This window comes from Embiotoca jacksoni, unplaced genomic scaffold (genome assembly GCF_022577435.1).
Source record: "Embiotoca jacksoni isolate LCO1_2020_lvr unplaced genomic scaffold, fEmbJac1.0.p SCAF_33, whole genome shotgun sequence".
Taxonomy (NCBI): domain Eukaryota; kingdom Metazoa; phylum Chordata; class Actinopteri; family Embiotocidae; genus Embiotoca; species Embiotoca jacksoni.
In genome coordinates this window covers 2,220,921-2,241,465 of record NW_027185385.1, presented here as the reverse complement: position 1 = coordinate 2,241,465, position 20,545 = coordinate 2,220,921, and the positions used below count along the sequence as shown (strand labels likewise).

The window sequence follows — 20,545 nt, the reverse complement described above, 5'->3', positions numbered from 1 at the left end:
CCTGGGAGTTTTACAGTGGACGGGAAGATTTTACTGTTTGTTTTTAAGGCTCTTGATAGTCTGACTCCTGAATACCTCTGTTAACTCCTCATGAGCCTGATGGCTCCTAACTCCTCTGGTCACCGAAGAGATCTGATCATCTTCTGCTCCTCAGCTGTACAAGTCCCTGTCAGGTGATCTCGGTTTCCTCCTTTAAATCTCTTACTACTTTTTCTGTGTTGTTTTTCCTCATTTATAGTATTCATTGTAGTCTTTTAATTAATTATCTATATCTTTGTTATTCTTGTAAATCTGGTTGGTTTTGTTGTGAAGCCCTTTCTGACCTTGACTTTAAAAGGAGCTATATAAATATTGTCTACCATTATTTTAATTATGACTATCCCACTATGCCAGTCAGCGCTGCTTTTCTATATGGCTTCTCTCTAAGCTAGCATTTTGCACAGACCACACTGAGGTTTGAGCTCTCACACATTTTACTATTAATGCACAGTTCAAACCCACACAGGCAGGTCCAGTCCGGAAACCCTGTCACAGCTGTTTGCTGTACAATAACTAACAGCACTGGAGTTACTTAGAAACTGCAGAAGAATCTAAACATCTGTCCGGAGAGCCTCAATGTTTGCACAGAACTGTACGTTCACAGTTTGATAGCGGAAGGCTGTTTTTACTCTCATCTGCTGAAGAGGGAACGTTTTACTGTCACCATACCAAAGTTTTGGTCGTTGATATTATTACCACCTAAAATACTTTGTGATCTCCGTACAAATTTGGAAACCACAGCAAAAAAATGAATGAAAAATGAAATGAGCGTGTTTCAAGTTGAAGTCTTTTGAAAATAACTTTCAGGGCACACGAGGAGGACGAAGCCTTCAAGCAATGCAATATAAACATCACCGTATGGTAATAAAATTCTTGCATATATTGCTATTTTTCTGTGCCATTAAACATCTGTCTGAGTGGATGAGACAGGCTTGTTTGGGTTTTTTGGATATCCCAAAGTGCATTATGCAAGTTTTACAGGTATGAATTGATCATAAATACGGAGTGTGACAAGCGGCCTGAGACGCTTTGTGTGAGAGGGAAAGGGACAAGTGATGGGCAGTGTGTGAAACCTCTAACAATCATCACGACTATTAATCAGTTCAGCAGCTGTGAATGAGTGTCCCCCCCCACCACCACCACCACACACACACACACACACACACACACACACACACACACACACACACACACACACACGCACACACGCACACACACACACACACACACACACGCACACACACACACACACACACACACACGTTGTGCATGCAGTCATGGAGGGTGGGACTTCTGTGTGTGAGTGAATGAGAGCAGCAGCTGGATGCATGTATGCGTTCGGTCACGCGTGTGATGAAGAGCGACGCCCTCCTTCAGGCAGGCTGACTGTGTGATGCTGCACAGCTGACGTCTCGGCTGCTTTACCTTCAGACGCAGACGTGACACATGCAGTCTTTAGGGGTAGGGGGTGCTGGCTGGTGCTCGTCCCCATCCGTTCACCTTTCTGTCCCTCTACCGCCTGCCTGCATCCGTCCTCCGAGCTGAGCATCATGACTCAATATGCTTCTATCGCCCCCTTCACTCACAAAGCACCAGGAGAGATGCATAGAGATGAAGCCCCTCCCCCTGTGGAACCCAATCCATCAACTGCAGCCCCACAGCAGGCAGGCAGGCTGTCCTTTAAAGGCACAAGCCCGACTACAAGCAGGACTCATAAATGTAATGTGCATTTTTTTGGATTGGTTTTAACTCTGTGCTTGTTTGCGGTCATCTGTTTGTCTGGACAAAAAGAGCGAGAGCCTCGGCCTGCAGGGAGATGATGTCACACCCTCATCACATTTTCATTCTGAGGACCGCGTGTGAGCTGAGGATGATGTAACGGTCCGACTCATTCTGCCCTTGTTAGAGAAAACAAAAGAACAGCCAGAGTGCACACACACACACACACACACACACACACACACACACACACACACACACACACACACACACACACACACACACACACACACACACACCTACCTCTCTCCCCATGTGTGAGGACTACATTGTTGAAGGGTCCTTAAAGCTGTGCTGCATACAAAGTGGAAAATCTCACTCGTTGTTAAAGACCGTCAGAACTGAGAGTTTGATTCAAGCTCAATGATAAACACGTTAATAATTATGATTTTAAAGTGAACTATGAGTTTTGATCAAAATGTGAAGGCCTGATGTCAAATCTCCAGTATGAAGAAAGAAATAACTAAGTGTTGTGGTTTTATTGGTTGTACTAACAAAACAAAGTCTTTCTTTATATTAGAGTTCAACCATTTAAAACTGGTCTGTTCTCCTTCAACAGCTGTGTGCCTGTGATTTGATCAGATCTGATTGAATATTCTCATCAAATTGTCGTTCAGATGTTGCGAAACTGATTGGTGCACAGCTAGCCCCGCCCACTTCAAAACATGTGGAACAATCACAAAGGTCATAAATTGTGGAACAAACCTTTTTTTTAAACCTTCAAAGTGACTTGCGGTGTTTTAAAAAAAACCTGAGCCACCAAATTGAAAACATGGCTGTAACACTGCACCACTAGATTGTTCCAGAACCGACTGCTCTGATCAGAAAATCTGACAACCTGTGTGCATGTACCAAACCTAAATGCATCAACTCTGTACACAGATGTGCTCACGTGTTCCCAGAGTGATGCTGATTTTCATGATTTGCCCACTAAACCGACATCCAGCCAGTCAGCAAGAAACATCTCTGGCCCCAACTGCTCCCCGCTCTGCGTCTTGTTATATCATTTGCAGCTCGACTGCACTGATTTATTTCCCTTTCCTCCTTCACACTTGACAAACTGCTCTCCTCTCCTACCTAACCCGGCGGGGGGGAGGGGGGGGGGGGGTGGCAGGCTTGGGATGTGGGAACATTTTAACTGCAGGAGTAACTGCTGCTCTCCTGGAGCGCTGCGAGCACGTTTGGAACGCCTCGGCACCCCTTCATGGCCTCATGAAAACAAAGTGGGGATCGAGAAAACAAAACTGCAATATCCTCCAGACGTGGACATGTTTTCTGTGTTTTCTGCATTCCTTGGAGGATGCAGTCCAAACATGGAGACTTTCTGTCCATCATCGGACACGTTGGTGTGACGACAGCAGCGAACATATCGACATGTGAATCTTCAGTCAGTCACACTGAGCTTGTGTGTGTGTGTGTGTGTGTGTGTGTGTGTGTGTGTGTGTGTGTGTGTGTGTGTGTGTGTGTGTGTGTGTGTGTGTGAGCGAGCGAGCACGACACTAAATCTTTCTCTTAATGGGATTTGTTTTGTGAACCCGCTCCAAGCCATGATCTCATCCCCTTACATCCCTCCCTCTCCTCGGTCCCGTACCGGATCCATTTTTATAGCTTTAGTAATGATTTCAGATCTAACCCCTTCACACTCCCTCCTTCAGCTCTGAAGTGCTGCATCAGAGCCCCACAGGCAGCGCTGTAAACTCCCTGCAGCTCTGCAGTCAGACCAAAATACCACAGCGTGAAAATAGCATCATGGGAGACCAGACATTATTTTAACCTCAACATTATTCCCCCCAAACTTCCATCCTCACATCTTTGAAAATTAGACATTAATGAGAGGCTCAAAGGTTTCTAAAAATTCGTACCACAGTTAATGCAACAGTTTTGCCGCTGCAGCCTCAGATCCTTCATGTTAAAGTACCAGTGCAGTAATGTAGGAGAACTCCATAGTAGAAGTACTGCACTCAACATCCTTCTTTAGTAAAAGTAAAGTATGAAGAGTAAAAGTATTCATTCTTCAGATAAGTGGTGTCTTTCAGTGATCATTTTACAGCTGGCTAGTTTAGTGTAGTGGTTCCCAACTTAGGGTTCAGGTTCCCTCACTGGGCCACTAGATAAATCTGAGAGGTCCTATGAGGATCGACATTTTTCATAATAAACATTATGAGTCATTACAGCGGTGAAATCACAGGTCCTCTTTATGGAAGGTTTGACTTTTGTGCCGTCACGGCTCACTGGGCCACATAATGGAACGGAGCCATCATTAATACACGTGTGCTTTTCCTACTGTGATTGAAAAGAGATTCACAAGATAATTATAAAGTTGATGTAAAAGGTAATGAGCAGCTGTTTCTGCCAGATGAATGTAGTGAAGAAAAAAGTACAGTATTTTTAATGAAATATTAGTCAGAAGAACCGCGAGCAGCTCCTCTGTGCTCATTGGATGAGGATGGAGAACATGGTGGCAGCAACATCAGCAGCAGGTGAATCTCTACCTCCGGTTGGTACACCAAGCGGACGGCTGAGTGTTTTCAGCAGGACAATAAAAAACACTTTCCCGCTCGAGCAACACGAGCCTGAGCCTGCGAGTGTAGATAGCGAGCGACTTTTCAGCACAGCAGAGAATATTATTGATGAGAAGAGGAACAAACTGTCAGCTTAAGAGATGCTTAAGAAGTCATCTTTGAGAGGTATGAATATGATTGATATAAAATGATACTGATCTCCTTCTGAATAACCTTTTAATAATCAAGCAGAGGCTGCTGTGGTTTAAGTTGTCTCTATAAGAGACGTTGCATCTGTCGCCTGCCAATAAAAACATTTGACAAGTAATGCTTCTTTATCGTCTCTTAATTATAATACATAATGTACAGTGTCATTAGGAATAGTTGAATAAATGAATGATGCGACACGATAAATAAAACGTTTTTAATGGACCCTGTGATTGGTGATCGGCCCTAAAACTCCTGATCGGAGCACCCTTAGTTCAGTTTGTAGGATTTAGGGGGATCTAAATGGTATTTAACATCCATAGTGATGTTTTCATTAGTGTTTTCTCACCTGAAACTAAGAGTTGTTGTGTTTTCATTACCTTAGAGGAGCCGGTCCTCTTCCACACAGCTGCCATGTTTCTACAGAAGCCCAGAAGGGACAATCAACAAAAATCCTACACACCGCTCCTTTAAAATTCAAGGTTACTCTTAAGTCGTTTTTTTTGCTCTTCCTTTGAAATCTCTTTGTAAGTTGTGTTTTGCACTCTGTGCGTGTCGTGTAACCTGCCAGTGTGTCACTAATCGCTGTCATGTCCCATAAAACCAGTTTCAAAGATAACCCAGTCGTCCTCAGTGCAGTGGAAGTAATCCACAGGACTCTTCCTGGTGAAGGACTTCAGTGCTGCAGCACACCTGAAGGATCCCAACCTGTAACCGAAGAAGCTTTGTGAGGAAAACTAACATTGTGGGATCAGAAACTGGTAAACAGAACCTGAATCTGGTAGATGTTGTTAAAACACAACTTCTTGTCTAGACGTTGGGCTGCAGGAACATTTCCTGGACTACGTCTGACCTCCCTCGTGTGGTTTGTGATAAATCTGCCCGACCTTTCGTTGGCAGAGCAGGGGGCCGAATGAAGTGGGTCATTGTTGGATTAGCTGTACATTATGTATTATATTCAGAAGCAGACTTGTAGTAGAAAATGATTTGAGGCTGTGGTCTGCTCTGGCGACATCCCAGCTTACCGAGAGGACTCGTCGATTATGTGGACTCTGTTTTCAGGAAAGCTGAGACGGTCGTGGCTCGGTGGCGACCGTCGACACGCTTCCTCGTGTCTGCTGTAACCGTTGGATAGCAGGTGTAGTCAGAGGAATCACTCTTGATCCTGGAGCTGCTTCAGGGATGAAGGTTAAACATGCAATAAAAGTGAGTGAATGGGATGTAAATGTTTAAACATGAAGTTGAATTGGACTGAGAGCTTTGCTGTCAGGTTTTTCTTTGCGTGCCTCAGGGAGGGACTCTGCGCAGCTCTGTGGTTCCTCCTGGCACCATCATGTCCTCACGGCTCCGTTCACTCCATCTCATTTGTGGATATGAAGTCATCACAGCTGACGCAGCCTGTACTTTTACTTTGGAGGAGTTTGGTTGCAACCTGAGCTGAAAGCAGAGGGGAGGTGCAGATTTTTATTTTTAGTGACTTTATTTCTACTTTGCAAGTGTGGTAGACTGCGAGCCACCACACTGCGGGTTTTTATTGTATTGTGAGTTTTTAAATGCAGGGTTTGGTCCGCTGGAGTCTCTTTGCTGTGAAGCATCAGTTACTGACGGGGTTAATTGAGTTTTAGGTGTAATACCTCCATGAGATGTGAAGTGTTTAGAGCTGCAGGTTTCCTCAGCAGAGCCCCGTCAGTAAAATGCCGACTGCACATGTGGAAGGAAGGAAAATGAGTCTCCTGCAAGTGCACCTCCCACAGCCACCCGCCCTCTCCTTCTCCGCTGCCTCTTTCTGCTCGCTCTCCCTCCATCCCTGCTCTTTGTCCTGGGAACGCACCAACCAGAGAGGGGGAAGAGGAGGAGAGGGGGAGGGGTGGGCCCGCATGTCAGATAGGGGAGAGACGGGGAAAACACAGAGAATAGAAATGTGTCCGAGGGACACGGCGAGCAGGCGATGAGGTCGCAGGCGATGAGATCGGCAGGAGTACAAGACCAGAAGAAAAGAGGCTTTTTCTTCTTTTGTCTCACCAGGTTGTTTCCTGCTGCTCGTCTGATCGAATGCTAAAGTTGTTTTTGGGAACAAATAGAAGCCAGAAGGAGCATCAAGACGAGGAGATGAGAGCTGTCCCGTTGAGGAATCCACCAAATAACCACCATCACCGCTCTTCATCCTCCAACACCAGCTGCTGGTGATACTGCCCCCCCCCCCCCTCTCTCTCCTGTCTGAATCCCTCACTGGGAGAGCTCACACTGTATGAGGAAGAAAATGGAGAGCTGACATTCACGTCCTGCTGAGGGGATTGCGCTCCGGAGCAGCGGAACAAGGCTGGATGTTCGTTCTCTCACCCCGTTTCATCGAAGACCAGAGACGGGGGGGAGGGGGGGAGGGGGGCAGGTGTTGGACTCTGAGCATGAAGCTCTTCAACCAGAGAAGGAAGCTGCAGGAAGGAGTGTAAACTTGACCTGCTGTAAGTATGGAGCGTCCTTGTGTGTTGTGGACCGAGCCCTTTGGTTCTGTCCTCAGAGGTTCGGCTGCCCTGCAGGTTCAGACCTGAACTCCCCCCTCGTCCTTGTGTGCCTGCAGGACTCATCAGAACAGCTGGACTCCAAGATATCCGTGTTGCATGGCATGCTTCTGTAGCTCTGCAGGAGCCTTTGTTAGAAGGACAGTGAAGGCTAACCTCTGGAAAATGACCACCCTGAACGGGCTGTCCGGTCTGACAACAGTGTAAACAAGGAGTGAGGACAGACCACCCGTCGAGGTGCATCTGTGTCCAACATGAACATATACCGCTGCTTGAGCAGGAAGTTATAGTTCAAGTGTTTTCCTAGTTTCTTTTTTTATTTGCTCCACTGCCCTCATGTCAGTTCTTCTGCTGTTTCCATCATGAAGACTTTGAACTTGAACCATTTTCTCAGGAATAATCGATTCTTCAAAATCTTTATTACTTTGGTGGTTGTTGTTATGAAAATCCAGTTTTCCCAGAACTGGAACGATTGCAGTTTCCTTTGCTGTTGGAGGGACGACAGGGACGACGTGCTGCTGCAGGTCAGATTGAATTATAACAGGGTGTGTTGCAGAGAGCGGGACTGTAATGGTGGATGAGCTGTGTGTCTGCACAGGAAGTGAGACAGGATCTCCTCATAAATTGTGATTTAGATAAAGGAGTGGCTAAAAGCAGAGATGGTGGAACGGATGTCTTTGTGTTCAGTCTTCTTCACCACTGAAATGTCTCTGCAGGAACTAACTTTAGAACAAGTCCAGTTCTGGTTGGGTTCAGCTGGCAGCCGTCCTGCAGTTCACCGACTCCATCTTTAGTTTCTAAATTCTCTCTCAACAGATGCACACTTTTGGCTGGATTTGTTGTTTTTATTCTCACAATTGAACAAAACGCTGGTGTCACCAACCTGTTGGTCAGTGGATCCGTCCTCTCCTGGAGTCCAGACTGAAGCACAACACTTGAATTGATGGCTGTGAGATCTTTTAACACATTAATGCCCCCGGACGGTGGAGCCTGTTAACGTCGGAGCCTTTTTCTCTCGGGTCACCACCAAGTTGAAGTTTGTTTTTTGTTAAATCTCGACCACTGTTGGATTTTATTTCAAGACCGACCACATGACGGCTCCCCAGAAGTGAAGCCAGTGTTCACAAGTGAACATCGCGGAAATAGGTGCCACCATTGCCATTGGCAACCAGAGTGTGTGCAGTCGTGACAGGGGGGTGGAAACATTACATTGAGGTCCCGCCCCCTGCCTGGCCCTCAATATTAAACCAACAGCACAACCAAGTAGATGACAAGTAGCGGTTCCTAATTATTTAATCTGGAAAATAAAAAGCATCCATGACGGTCCAAGACAGTCAGGCATCAAAAGTAGAAGAACCTTAACTTTGCATTTGGACCTTTGGGTCTCTTTGATGGGTGAAATCGGACCACAGAACTTTTTTGTATGAGGCACAAAGTCCCGAAGAAGTCAAACACAAAGAAGAATAGAATTGAACTGAAGTACTGGACTTTAATATGACTCAATCACTGCTGTGCGCATGTTAGCATGCTAATGTTAGCATTCAGCTGAAGCAGTAGACTCTTCATCCTGGTATGAATCAAATCACTGTTGGTTTTAATGGAAACTCATCATCCAGGATGGTAGTGCTGTTGGACCTCAGTTCTCCAGCACTGTTCTAGTTGGTCTTCACTCGACACTGAAGCAGAAACGGTTTGTGTGTTTGTCCACAGGAGTTTGATCCCAGTCAACAGTTAGTTATCGGGCCGCTGTCCTGTTTCCTAAAGTTTACATCCAGACCCGTAAACCCTCGTAGTGACATGAGAGGAAGCTGCGACGCTCTCGGCTGAAACGTTGGCCTCTGCAGGAGTTTGTTTTTATTCATTTTTGCTGGCTGCTCTGTGAAGACAAAAGCTTTCAGGCGCTCACAACATTTCTGGGTCGCTCAGTGCTGATAGAGAACAACACGGAGGTAATTAGGCCATTGGCTGTCCTGCCAGTTGGTGTCTCAGAGAAGAGAGACAGCCACAGAGAGGGAAGCTGTTGTGTGAACGCTCCTCCATTAACAACTGTCTTCAAATCAAGCCGGCTTTAATGGGACCAAAGCGCTTCAATGTGTCGTCCTGCCCTCGCTGCACCGTGGCATCACTCACTCAGCATCTGCTTAGTGAGGAAGCACATAAATACTTTGACTGTTTTTATGTTTGCTGTTTTGAAAGCAGAGACTCTATTTGACTGAGCAGACAGATGCAGTGAATACCAGAAGAAACGGTTATCTCAAGTTTCACTGTCTCTCCAACTGGACGACAACATAACCATTGTTTTCTCATGGACACTCTCTGCGTGATGGAACTAATTTGATAAGTGCACAAACAACTCATTTGAACCGGCGCTGAAGATTCATCTCCTCTACTGATAGTCAGGAGGTCTGACCAGAGTTTATCATAATCATTTACTCATTTAAATATATTTTGGTGGCATCAGAAGACGGTTAAAGTTCCCGGCCTGATGAAGACTGAAGAGTCTCACTGGTACCACAGTACGAATCACAGAGAAATACAACACTGTCAGCATGTGCTTTTGAAATTTAACTTTTAACAAGTGAGCCGCCTGTCAACAACAGAACTGAAGTCAGAACAACCAGGAAGTAGAACATTTAGTTTTTTTTCAACATAGTACATTATAACCTGATAGCATCTGGGCTGCTAACAGGTTATTGACAGGCAGTGCATTAAATGACCTGCAGCCTCGTGTGTGTGTGTGTGTGTGTGTGTGTGTGTGTGTGTGTGTGTGTGTGGGTGTGTGTGTGTGTGTGTGTGTGTGTGTGTGTGTGTGTGTGTGTGTGTGTGTGTGTGTGTGTGTGTGTGTGTGTGTGTGTGTGTGTGTGTGTGTGTGTGTGTGTGTGTGTGTGTGTGTGTGTGTGTGTGTGGGTGGGTGGGTGTGTGGGTGGCTCCAGGCTGTGTTGGTGTCTTCACTCTAGCCTGGCTTTCAGCTCCTAACCACAGACTGGACATTTTATTCACTTTGGATTTGATGAGAGAAGTTGAATGGGAGTCTTTGGAGCCGACCTCTAGTGGCACTCGCTGGTATTGCAGCTTGTGGCCTTATTTTTAAGACCTGGAGGCTACGTGGTCCTTATCTGGCTACTTATCTCCACACTTTACACCTGATCACTGTAACTTCATTACTGCTAACAGCGTGCATGTATCAGCGTCTACGTGCTGCTGATGTTGGACAGTCGTTACCCACAAGGACTCCTTCCTAAAGGCTCAGCCAGTAAAAAAAAGTTATTTATTACGTCTCTGTCGGTATTTGTTTTTGTTCCCGTGATAAAACGTTGACTAAAAACTTGGTCAACTAAGATTCTTGTTGTCGACTAATGTTTGGAAAACTTGTTGGGGGTGAAGCTGTGAGGTCTGGTCACGAGGAGAGCTGAAACCTAGTGTGACCACTGGGCTGAGACAAAGCCGCCATTTGAACTTGTTATTTTCCATTTCATACACAGCTGTTTTTGTCCATTTTGATGTGAAACACTGGGTGAGACTTCCAGGAGCTGTGAGCCTCCAGATGGAGACCAGCTTTCCACTCTGCCTTCGGGTGAAGCCGCTCAGAACAACCGAACATCTGCCTTCAAACACACTGCTTATAACTGACCTTTATGAATCAGGCTCATTAGATCCAACTTTCAATTGAATCACTTACATGCTGTATGATGTTCAACACTACGTATGGACGCACATTGTTTTGTTGTCCATATGAATATGAGAGAGGTGTGTGATGTCGGTTAAAGCTTCATTAGGAGTTCATTCAGATGTATTTTGTGGAAACAGGATTTCTGCACTGAATACGGTCAAATGTCCTGCAGATAAAGAAATGTTGTCATCTGGTCGGTCTCTGTGTAATTTAGATGGAAGCAAACTGGTGACGCCATGTTTGACCTCTACAAGTCTCCGATAAGAAAACATTCAATTTCATACATCAGACAGAAACTCGTCAAAATGTTTTTTGGACGGAGTTTTTCCGCTGCGACGCTCAGGTGAGACATAAATAACAAATAATGAAGCTGGTCCTCAAACTGGTTTCGATTTATTTTGTAAGAATAAAAATGCTGAATATTAAATAGATGTGGAAAACATTTCTGTTTCATCAAAACATAACAAATCTATTAATTTATATATTTTCGTCTGCTGGTGGATTGTGTGGATAAATGATAAGACAGGGTGTGGCTCTCTGGTGTGTCGTCAGTCAGAGTTTCAGTTTTAGTTTATGTAGTGAAGATGAGGCTGATGAAGAAGAAGCTGATGAAGAAGAGCGCTGCCTGCAGCTGTCCGTATGCGTCTCTATCCACTCAGCAGCCGCCAGATGTTGCAGCGCTCCCAGCTTCACGCTGGTTTCCTCATCTATATTTCATGAGGATATGGGCGGTCAGCAGCGCTCACTGGGAGCTCATCAGTAGAACAATAACCATCTGATTACATAATTTATTCTCTTATTTAAGCTTCCTGTCAGTGGAACTGATTTGAATGTTCATGTCGTCTCATTCCTGTGATTAAAAGCTGCCTTTGTCCTCCTTTGGTTTGTCTGAACACAGTCTTGGATACCCGGGCAACTTAAAACTTAATAATCCAGACTTCACCTTGAAATTTTACCACAGGTGGCCTCAAAATTAATATCAGACTTTTCTTTTTGCTGCATAATTGTTTTGGATCTTGTGCCCGCTCTGCTATAAAGCTGCAGCCTCATTAAATGAAGTGAACCTTCCCTTCCCGCCATGTTTGTCAGACATGCGATCATTAGTAGAAGATGAGAATGTTTGCAGGTCTCGTGCATGTGATGCATCACTGGTCCACACACAGGTCTTTAATCACAGACCTGTTGAAGCTGCTGAAATCAATGCAACTCTTTTTGTGAGATGAAGACGTGTCTAATGCTGAACTCCTCTCTTTCTGTCTTTCAGTTGTCCCTCGGGGATGAACAGTGTGAAGTGACGAGGAATGGCTACGAGTGCAAGGAGCTGGTCTACTTAGTTCATATTTACTGCCAGGTAAGACAGCATCCTGCCGAACCTCTCATCACATTCATACTTCTATAAGATTATATATGAAGTCCCACAGAGACTGAAAACACACAGACATTTGTATAAAAATGTATTCCTGCTTTTGACCATTCTCTGAAACCTTTTTTTCCTCCCACAAATGAAACTCGGTACAACCTGTTCAGAGGTCCGACACACTCTCGGCTCCGAGCGGAGCGTTTCTCAAACACTTCACTCATTGTTTCAAAAAACATCCAAGTTATGTAGAAAATGAGAAGAGCTGTGGCTGAATGCCCGGACGGGTGAATGATTCTGAAGAATGTGGGACAGAAAGGGCTTCACAGTTCTTCACGTATCGTGGACGTGTTGCAGATTTCAGGATGTTACCTGGGCTGAAGTATCCGGGTCGGCCTGCTCATGTTGTGCTCTTAGAGGAGACATTTTATTTTTAAATGTTGATCACTACTGAAACTGTCTTTCCACCGTCCACAAAGTACCAGAGGTTCAATAGAACCGTGGTTCTGACTGGTCCAGCCTCCGGACCCACATCTGGTCTCAGTCATGAAGCTAAAAACATTAAATTGAAAAAAAAAAAAAGCAAAGAAAGTGCAGCTAAAGCTAAAAAAAAAACGATTAAATGAAAAAGGCTGTTTTCTCTTGAATTACTCGTTTATATGCTTTTTAAGTGAAACTGATGATGCTCATCCGATTTTAATTTAACTGGAGACATTATGGATCAGAGGACTCACACTGACCTCAGCGTTGCCGTGGCGATACCCTCAGCTCCTGCATTCGTACTCAACAGGTTTGTCGATGTAAGCTGACTTCATGAAGGGCGTTTTAGTTTCGTCTGCACACTTTCATGTGCGAGCGCTCAGCTGCACACAAACACACGGAGGAGGTCCTTCTTTATGCCCTCTGTGGGAGAAAACACATTTAATGACGTCCTATTTGCATTTCTCCGTGTTTACAAATGCTGGAGGTTAGTGTCATATACCGCATCCACACTCTGTCATAGGAGATGTATGGCCTTCAAAATAAAAGCACAGCAGAAATTCTAAAGACTTCAAACTAAAAGTTTTATAAAAAAAAATTCTTCAACTTTTTTTTTCCCACAAGCACATCCTCGACCCTGAAAGTGGGCCACAACCAGCCAGTTGAGAGCCATTGCTGCCGAGCACATGCAGCCACTGCTGCGGTTGGCTTTTACTTGTTCTGTATCTGATCTGTAAAGTTTCTTTTTTAAAGAGAGATGTCAGGCTGAAGTAACAGCGATGTTATTTATGATGACCTCATTAACACGAAGCCTTGAGGTCCAACAGACACACATGCACAGCAGCTGCTCAGAGGCTTTGCCCCATTCTCATCCAGTCACATGTTAGCTTCCAGTTTCATGCATTCTTAAAGATGCTTCTCCTTCTTCCATTCTCACAACCTCGGCAAGTATGCAGCCACGCGCCTGGAAATTCCAACTTTTTACAGCCATCGGAAAGCTGCTAAATCTAAACCAGAGAGAAAAAATAAAAACCTGGTACACTTGAATTCTGCACTCGGTTTTAAACAGAGAAAGTAGCACAGCAGAGAGAGATTGGTTCACTTCCACACAACCAGAGAGGAGGGGGAGCCAGGAGCACCGGCTGAAAGTGGGGCAGGGAAGCATAAAGAGTTCCCCGTGCCCACAGAGCCCCCCGGTGGCGTCCGTCCCAGCCAGCACTAGAATCAGTGGGCTGAGTGGTGCACTGCAGTCCCCGTCACACGAGCCCTGGCCTCAGTACAGACGGAGCTTTCTAGGGCAAATCAAAGCAAAATACTTTTTTCACCACGAGTTTCTCTCAGCGGGGTTTGGAGGTTTGGAGCTCCGTCTTATTGGATACAAAAAGAAAACAACAAATCCGTAGAATAGATTATTTTCTCTTTAAAATTAAAAAAAAAAGACAAAAGTTACTTTCAATGTGGAGGATTGAGGGCAATTCTCCTGCTTCACACTGTTGGCATTTAATCACTGTATTTTACCAGAAAGGCCTCTGAGCTGTTGATGTTCTCTGTTTATGAAGACATTTAATTTATCAGAGTTTACAAGTCCATGAGAGATTGAGATCCTTTTTTCTTTTTCATTGTCTGAGTCAGTGTCTTTGTATTAGAGGCATGGAAAGATGTCTGCAGGGACAGAAACAGAGGAAACAGTTGCGGGGGGAAAAGGATAAAGCGAAGTCACAGCAGTGCGATACAGAGGCTGCCGGCTCTTTGTTCTAATGTCATCCACAAAGTAAAACTACTCACAAAAGAGTTGTTGTTGTCCATGTTTGACCTTCAGTTTAGACAAGACCAGACAACCTGAACAAACTGCTGTGGGCTTGTATCATATCTTATATCATATATCATATCATGTATCATATCATATATATCACATCATATCATGTATCATATCATATATATCATATCATATCATGTATCATATATCATCTCATGTATCATCATATATATCATATCATATATCATATATATCACCATATCATGTATCATATATATCATATCATGTATCATCTCGTATCATATATATCATATCACATATATCATGTCATATATCATATCATGTATTATATAATATATTATCATATAACATCATATCATGTATCATATCATATATCATCATATAACATCATATCATGTATCATATCATATATGATCTCATGTATCATATCATATATATCATCATATGTATCATCTAATTTATCATATATATCATATCATATATCATGTATCAGCATGTATCATATATATATCGTATCATATATATAATATCATATATATCATATAATATATCGTATCATATATATCATATATCATATGTATATCATATATATCATATCATATATCATATGTATATCATGTCATGTTATATCATACAACAGGAGAAAGTCATGAGGACAGTGTTGAAGGTAACATGGTGGTTACGGGTATTTTATTAATATATAAAATAAATAATTAATACAATAAACCTAATTTGTAGCATTTTTCTTTTAATTTCAAAGAGCTTTTTAAAGGAAAGATAATACAAAGAAATTGCCAACAAAACGAAAATCCTGAAATAAAATCATTAAAGGACAGAAAGATTAGATCGGTAACGTTGTTGGGTTGTCGTGAAACATGAAACTTTGTGTCATCTGTGGAGCCGGAGAAGAATATTTAAAACAACAGCAGGCCACGAATGAACCGCTGGGTTGCCACAATCTAAATGTTCAAATCATGTGAGCTTCTTCTTTCCCGAATTGTTGAACCACCTTTGGTTTCATTTGATTTTGTATATGAAGAAAATCAACTTTCCCAGATGTAAACTCCCTTTAGACTGGAGACCCAACGTTGCCTTCAGTAACTTAGTGTGTAGACTTTCTGAATCATTTCAAGAGTCTCTGTTGCTCATTTCTTGAATGTGATACAAAACTCACCCCCTGTGATCATGTCCAGAAATCCCTGGAGTATCTGGACCAGTGGTCACTGAAGTGTGTAACTCAGGTGCTGATGAAGCAACCAAACGTGGAGTGATGAAGGTTGCAGCTCCTCCCTGCTCAGTGCACGTGTTGGTGCTGGTATTATATAGTCCTGGTGATGTCAGGGTCCCTAATCACATCTCCCTCTGCAGAAACTAACGTGACACTGACACGCTCCTGAAATGCTTTGAGCTGTCACTTCCTATTGAAAGGTCTTATATATTATATCATGTCCATTATTTCCTATTTCCCTGTTTCAGTTCTTTGTTCTATGGCTTTTTGAGATGTTTGTAGTCAGTTGCTCGTTTTCAGCAGTTGCAGCAAATACAAACATTCAGCTAACTGAGCACAGATATTATTGTGTGCAGCTCCCGTCCACTGCAACAGTCTTTAATTTGAGAAAAACAACATGACAACTTTGTGTTTTCTGTGTGTGTTCTGCAGGGTCGAAGCTGGATTGTGAAGCGCAGCTATGAGGATTTCCGTGTCCTGGACAAACACCTTCACCTCTGCATCTACGACCGACGCTTCTCACAGCTGCCTGAGCTGCCTCGCCTGGACAGTCTGACTGATCAGACAGAGGTACACACCCAAAACACACACAAACACACACTCAGGGAGGAAAACACACATCTACACACACACACAGGGAGGAAAACACACATCTACACACACACACAGGGAGGAAAACACACACAAACACACACTCAGGGAGGAAAACACACATCTACACACACAGGGAGGAAAACACACACAAACACACACTCAGGGAGGAAAACACACATCTACACACACACACACAGGGAGGAAAACACACACAAACACACACTCAGGGAGGAAAACACATCTACACACACTCAGGGAGGAAAACACACATCTACACACACACTCAGGGAGGAAAACACATCTACACACACACACTCAGGGAGGAAAACACACATCTACACACACACACTCAGGGAGGAAAACACACACAAACACACACTCAGGGAGGAAAACACATCTACACACACTCAGGGAGGAAAACACACATCTACACACACACTCAGGGAGGAAAACACACATCTACACACACACTCAGGGAGGAAAACACACATCTACACACACACTCAGGGAGGAAAACACACATCTACACACACACAGGGAGGAAAACACACATCTAAACACACTCAGGGAGGAAAACACACATCTACACACACACACAGGGAGGAAAACACACATCTACACACACTCAGGGAGGAAAACACACATCTACACACACACACACAGAGGAAAACACACATCTACACACACTCAGGGAGGAAAACACACACAAACACACTCAGGGAGGAAAACACATCTACACACACACTCAGGGAGGAAAACACACATCTACACACACACTCAGGGAGGAAAACACACATCTACACACACACTCAGGGAGGAAAACACACATCTACACACACACAGGGAGGAAAACACACATCTAAACACACTCAGGGAGGAAAACACACATCTACACACACACACTCAGGGAGGAAAACACACACAAACACACACTCAGGGAGGAAAACACACATCTACACACACACACTCAGGGAGGAAAACACACACAAACACACACTCAGGGAGGAAAACACACATCTACACACACACACTCAGGGAGGAAAACACACACAAACACACACTCAGGGAGGAAAACACATCTACACACACTCAGGGAGGAAAACACACATCTACACACACACTCAGGGAGGAAAACACACATCTACACACACACTCAGGGAGGAAAACACACATCTACACACACACTCAGGGAGGAAAACACACATCTACACACACACAGGGAGGAAAACACACATCTAAACACACTCAGGGAGGAAAACACACATCTACACACACACACAGGGAGGAAAACACACATCTACACACACTCAGGGAGGAAAACACACATCTACACACACACACACAGAGGAAAACACACATCTACACACACTCAGGGAGGAAAACACACACAAACACACTCAGGGAGGAAAACACATCTACACACACACTCAGGGAGGAAAACACACATCTACACACACACTCAGGGAGGAAAACACACATCTACACACACACTCAGGGAGGAAAACACACATCTACACACACACAGGGAGGAAAACACACATCTAAACACACTCAGGGAGGAAAACACACATCTACACACACACACAGGGAGGAAAACACACATCTACACACACTCAGGGAGGAAAACACACATCTACACACACACACACAGAGGAAAACACACATCTACACACACTCAGGGAGGAAAACACACACAAACACACTCAGGGAGGAAAACACATCTACACACACACTCAGGGAGGAAAACACACACAAACACACTCAGGGAGGAAAACACACATCTACACACACACTCAGGGAAGAAAATACATCGACACACACTCAGGGAGGAAAACACACATCTACACACACACACACTCAGGGAGGAAAACACACATCTACACACACACACAGGGAGGAAAACACACATCTACACACACTCAGGGAGGAAAACACACATCTACACACACACTCAGGGAGGAAAACACACATCTACACACACACACACTCAGGGAGGAAAACACACATCTACACACACACACACAGGGAGGAAAACACACATCTACACACTCAGGGAGGAAAACACACATCTACACACACACACAGGGAGGAAAACACACATCTACACACACACACAGGGAGGAAAACACACATCTACACACACACACACAGAGGAAAACACACATCTACACACACTCAGGGAGGAAAACACACACAAACACACTCAGGGAGGAAAACACATCTACACACACACTCAGGGAGGAAAACACACACAAACACACTCAGGGAGGAAAACACACATCTACACACACACTCAGGGAAGAAAATACATCGACACACACTCAGGGAGGAAAACACATCTACACACACACTCAGGGAGGAAAACACACACAAACACACTCAGGGAGGAAAACACATCTACACACACACTCAGGGAGGAAAACACACACAAACACACTCAGGGAGGAAAACACACATCTACACACACACTCAGGGAAGAAAATACATCGACACACACTCAGGGAGGAAAACACACATCTACACACACACACACTCAGGGAGGAAAACACACATCTACACACACACACAGGGAGGAAAACACACATCTACACACACTCAGGGAGGAAAACACACATCTACACACACACACACTCAGGGAGGAAAACACACATCTACACACACACACACAGGGAGGAAAACACACATCTACACACTCAGGGAGGAAAACACACATCTACACACACACACAGGGAGGAAAACACACATCTACACACACACACAGGGAGGAAAACACACATCTACACACACTCAGGGAGGAAAACACACATCTACACACACACACAGGGAGGAAAACACACATCTACACACACACACAGGGAGGAAAACACACATCTACACACACTCAGGGAGGAAAACACACACAAACACACTCAGGGAGGAAAACACACATCTACACACACTCAGGGAGGAAAACACACACAAACACACTCAGGGAGGAAAACACACATCTACACACACACACAGGGAAGAAAATACATCGACACACACTCAGGGAGGAAAACACACATCTACACACACACACTCAGGGAGGAAAACACACATCTACACACACACACACAGGGAGGAAAACACACATCTACACACACAGGGAGGAAAACACACACAAACACACTCAGGGAGGAAAACACACATCTACACACACACACAGGGAGGAAAACACACACAAACACACTCAGGGAGGAAAACACACATCTGCACACACACACAGGGAGGAAAACACACATCTACACACACACACAGGGAGGAAAACACACATCTACACACACACACAGGGAAGAAAATACATCGACACACACTCAGGGAGGAAAACACACATCTACACACACACAGGGAGGAAAACACACATCTACACACACACACAGGGAGGAAAACACACACAAACACACACACAGGGAGGAAAACACACATCTACACACACACACACACTCAGGGATGGAAGTAAACAAATGGAGTTTGTCACATTTCTTTCACATTACAAATGTAGAATCAGTCCAATAAAGTACTTATAAAATAAAGTGCGCCCCCCCACCCCTCCTCCCAAACACACACACCCATTAGTTCAATGTGCAGATTTGTGGCACCAGAAACTATAAAACTAAGTTTCCCTTGTAATATGAAGTCGTTGCTGTGGTTTACTAACATGCAGAACTCTTTCGCTGCTTCATTAGCTGCTTGTAACACATAGAACAGCACATAACTACAGACTTCTAAAGTTAATAATGAACACCGTTAACTGATAAGTTTACTAATCAGTGAATTATTAGGAGATGATTGCAGTCGTAAATGATAACGCATATTGACTCTGACTGGTGTGTGTTTCCCTCCATGTTAGTCCGTTTCCCAGATGTTGTTGGCTTACCTCTCTCGGCTCTCGGCTATTGCTGACAACAAGATCAACTGTGGCCCCGCCCTCACATGGATGGAGGTAAGTCTCTCAGCTCTCCTCTGACTGATGGAAAACCTGTGATTTATTACCATTACATCCAGAGTCAGTGGTCCTTGTGGAAGTGTGTGAAAGCTGCTGCACGTTAGGAATAAGGAAAAGCATCGTCGTGTTGTTTTACTGGAGCAAACCTGCAGTGTAACACTCATCCAACACAACAGAACAGCCTGCTGGCATTATTCTCAAACACTGCAGAGTCCCGTCATGCTGCAAAGGAAGCATCCAAAACATCACGGGGACATTTTGCAGACAACAAAACTGCATCAACAAAGAGGTTACAGTAACCAAACATCTGAAAAGGAACCTTTTCTATAAGAAAGGATGACCTCAGATTTCCAGAACGATAGCAGCACTGCAGGGAGACTAAATCCTTTGGTCCATTTCACCAGAACCTTCCCACAGTTTATTTCTT

At 44.2% G+C, this 20,545-nt stretch overlaps 1 protein-coding gene across 7 annotated transcripts in view; it reads left to right on the top strand.

Annotated features, from left to right (window-relative positions):
- arhgap32b (Rho GTPase activating protein 32b) overlaps positions 1-20,545 on the top strand; it is a 99,855-nt gene that overhangs the window by 49,584 nt on the left and 29,726 nt on the right. For all 7 annotated transcript variants that reach the window (XM_069165144.1, XM_069165148.1, XM_069165147.1 and 4 more), the window contains 3 exons: positions 11,980-12,066; positions 15,990-16,127; positions 20,023-20,115. In XM_069165144.1, the coding sequence (XP_069021245.1) occupies positions 11,980-12,066; positions 15,990-16,127; positions 20,023-20,115 (318 nt within the window). The remainder of the gene's footprint in view (positions 1-11,979; positions 12,067-15,989; positions 16,128-20,022; positions 20,116-20,545) is intronic.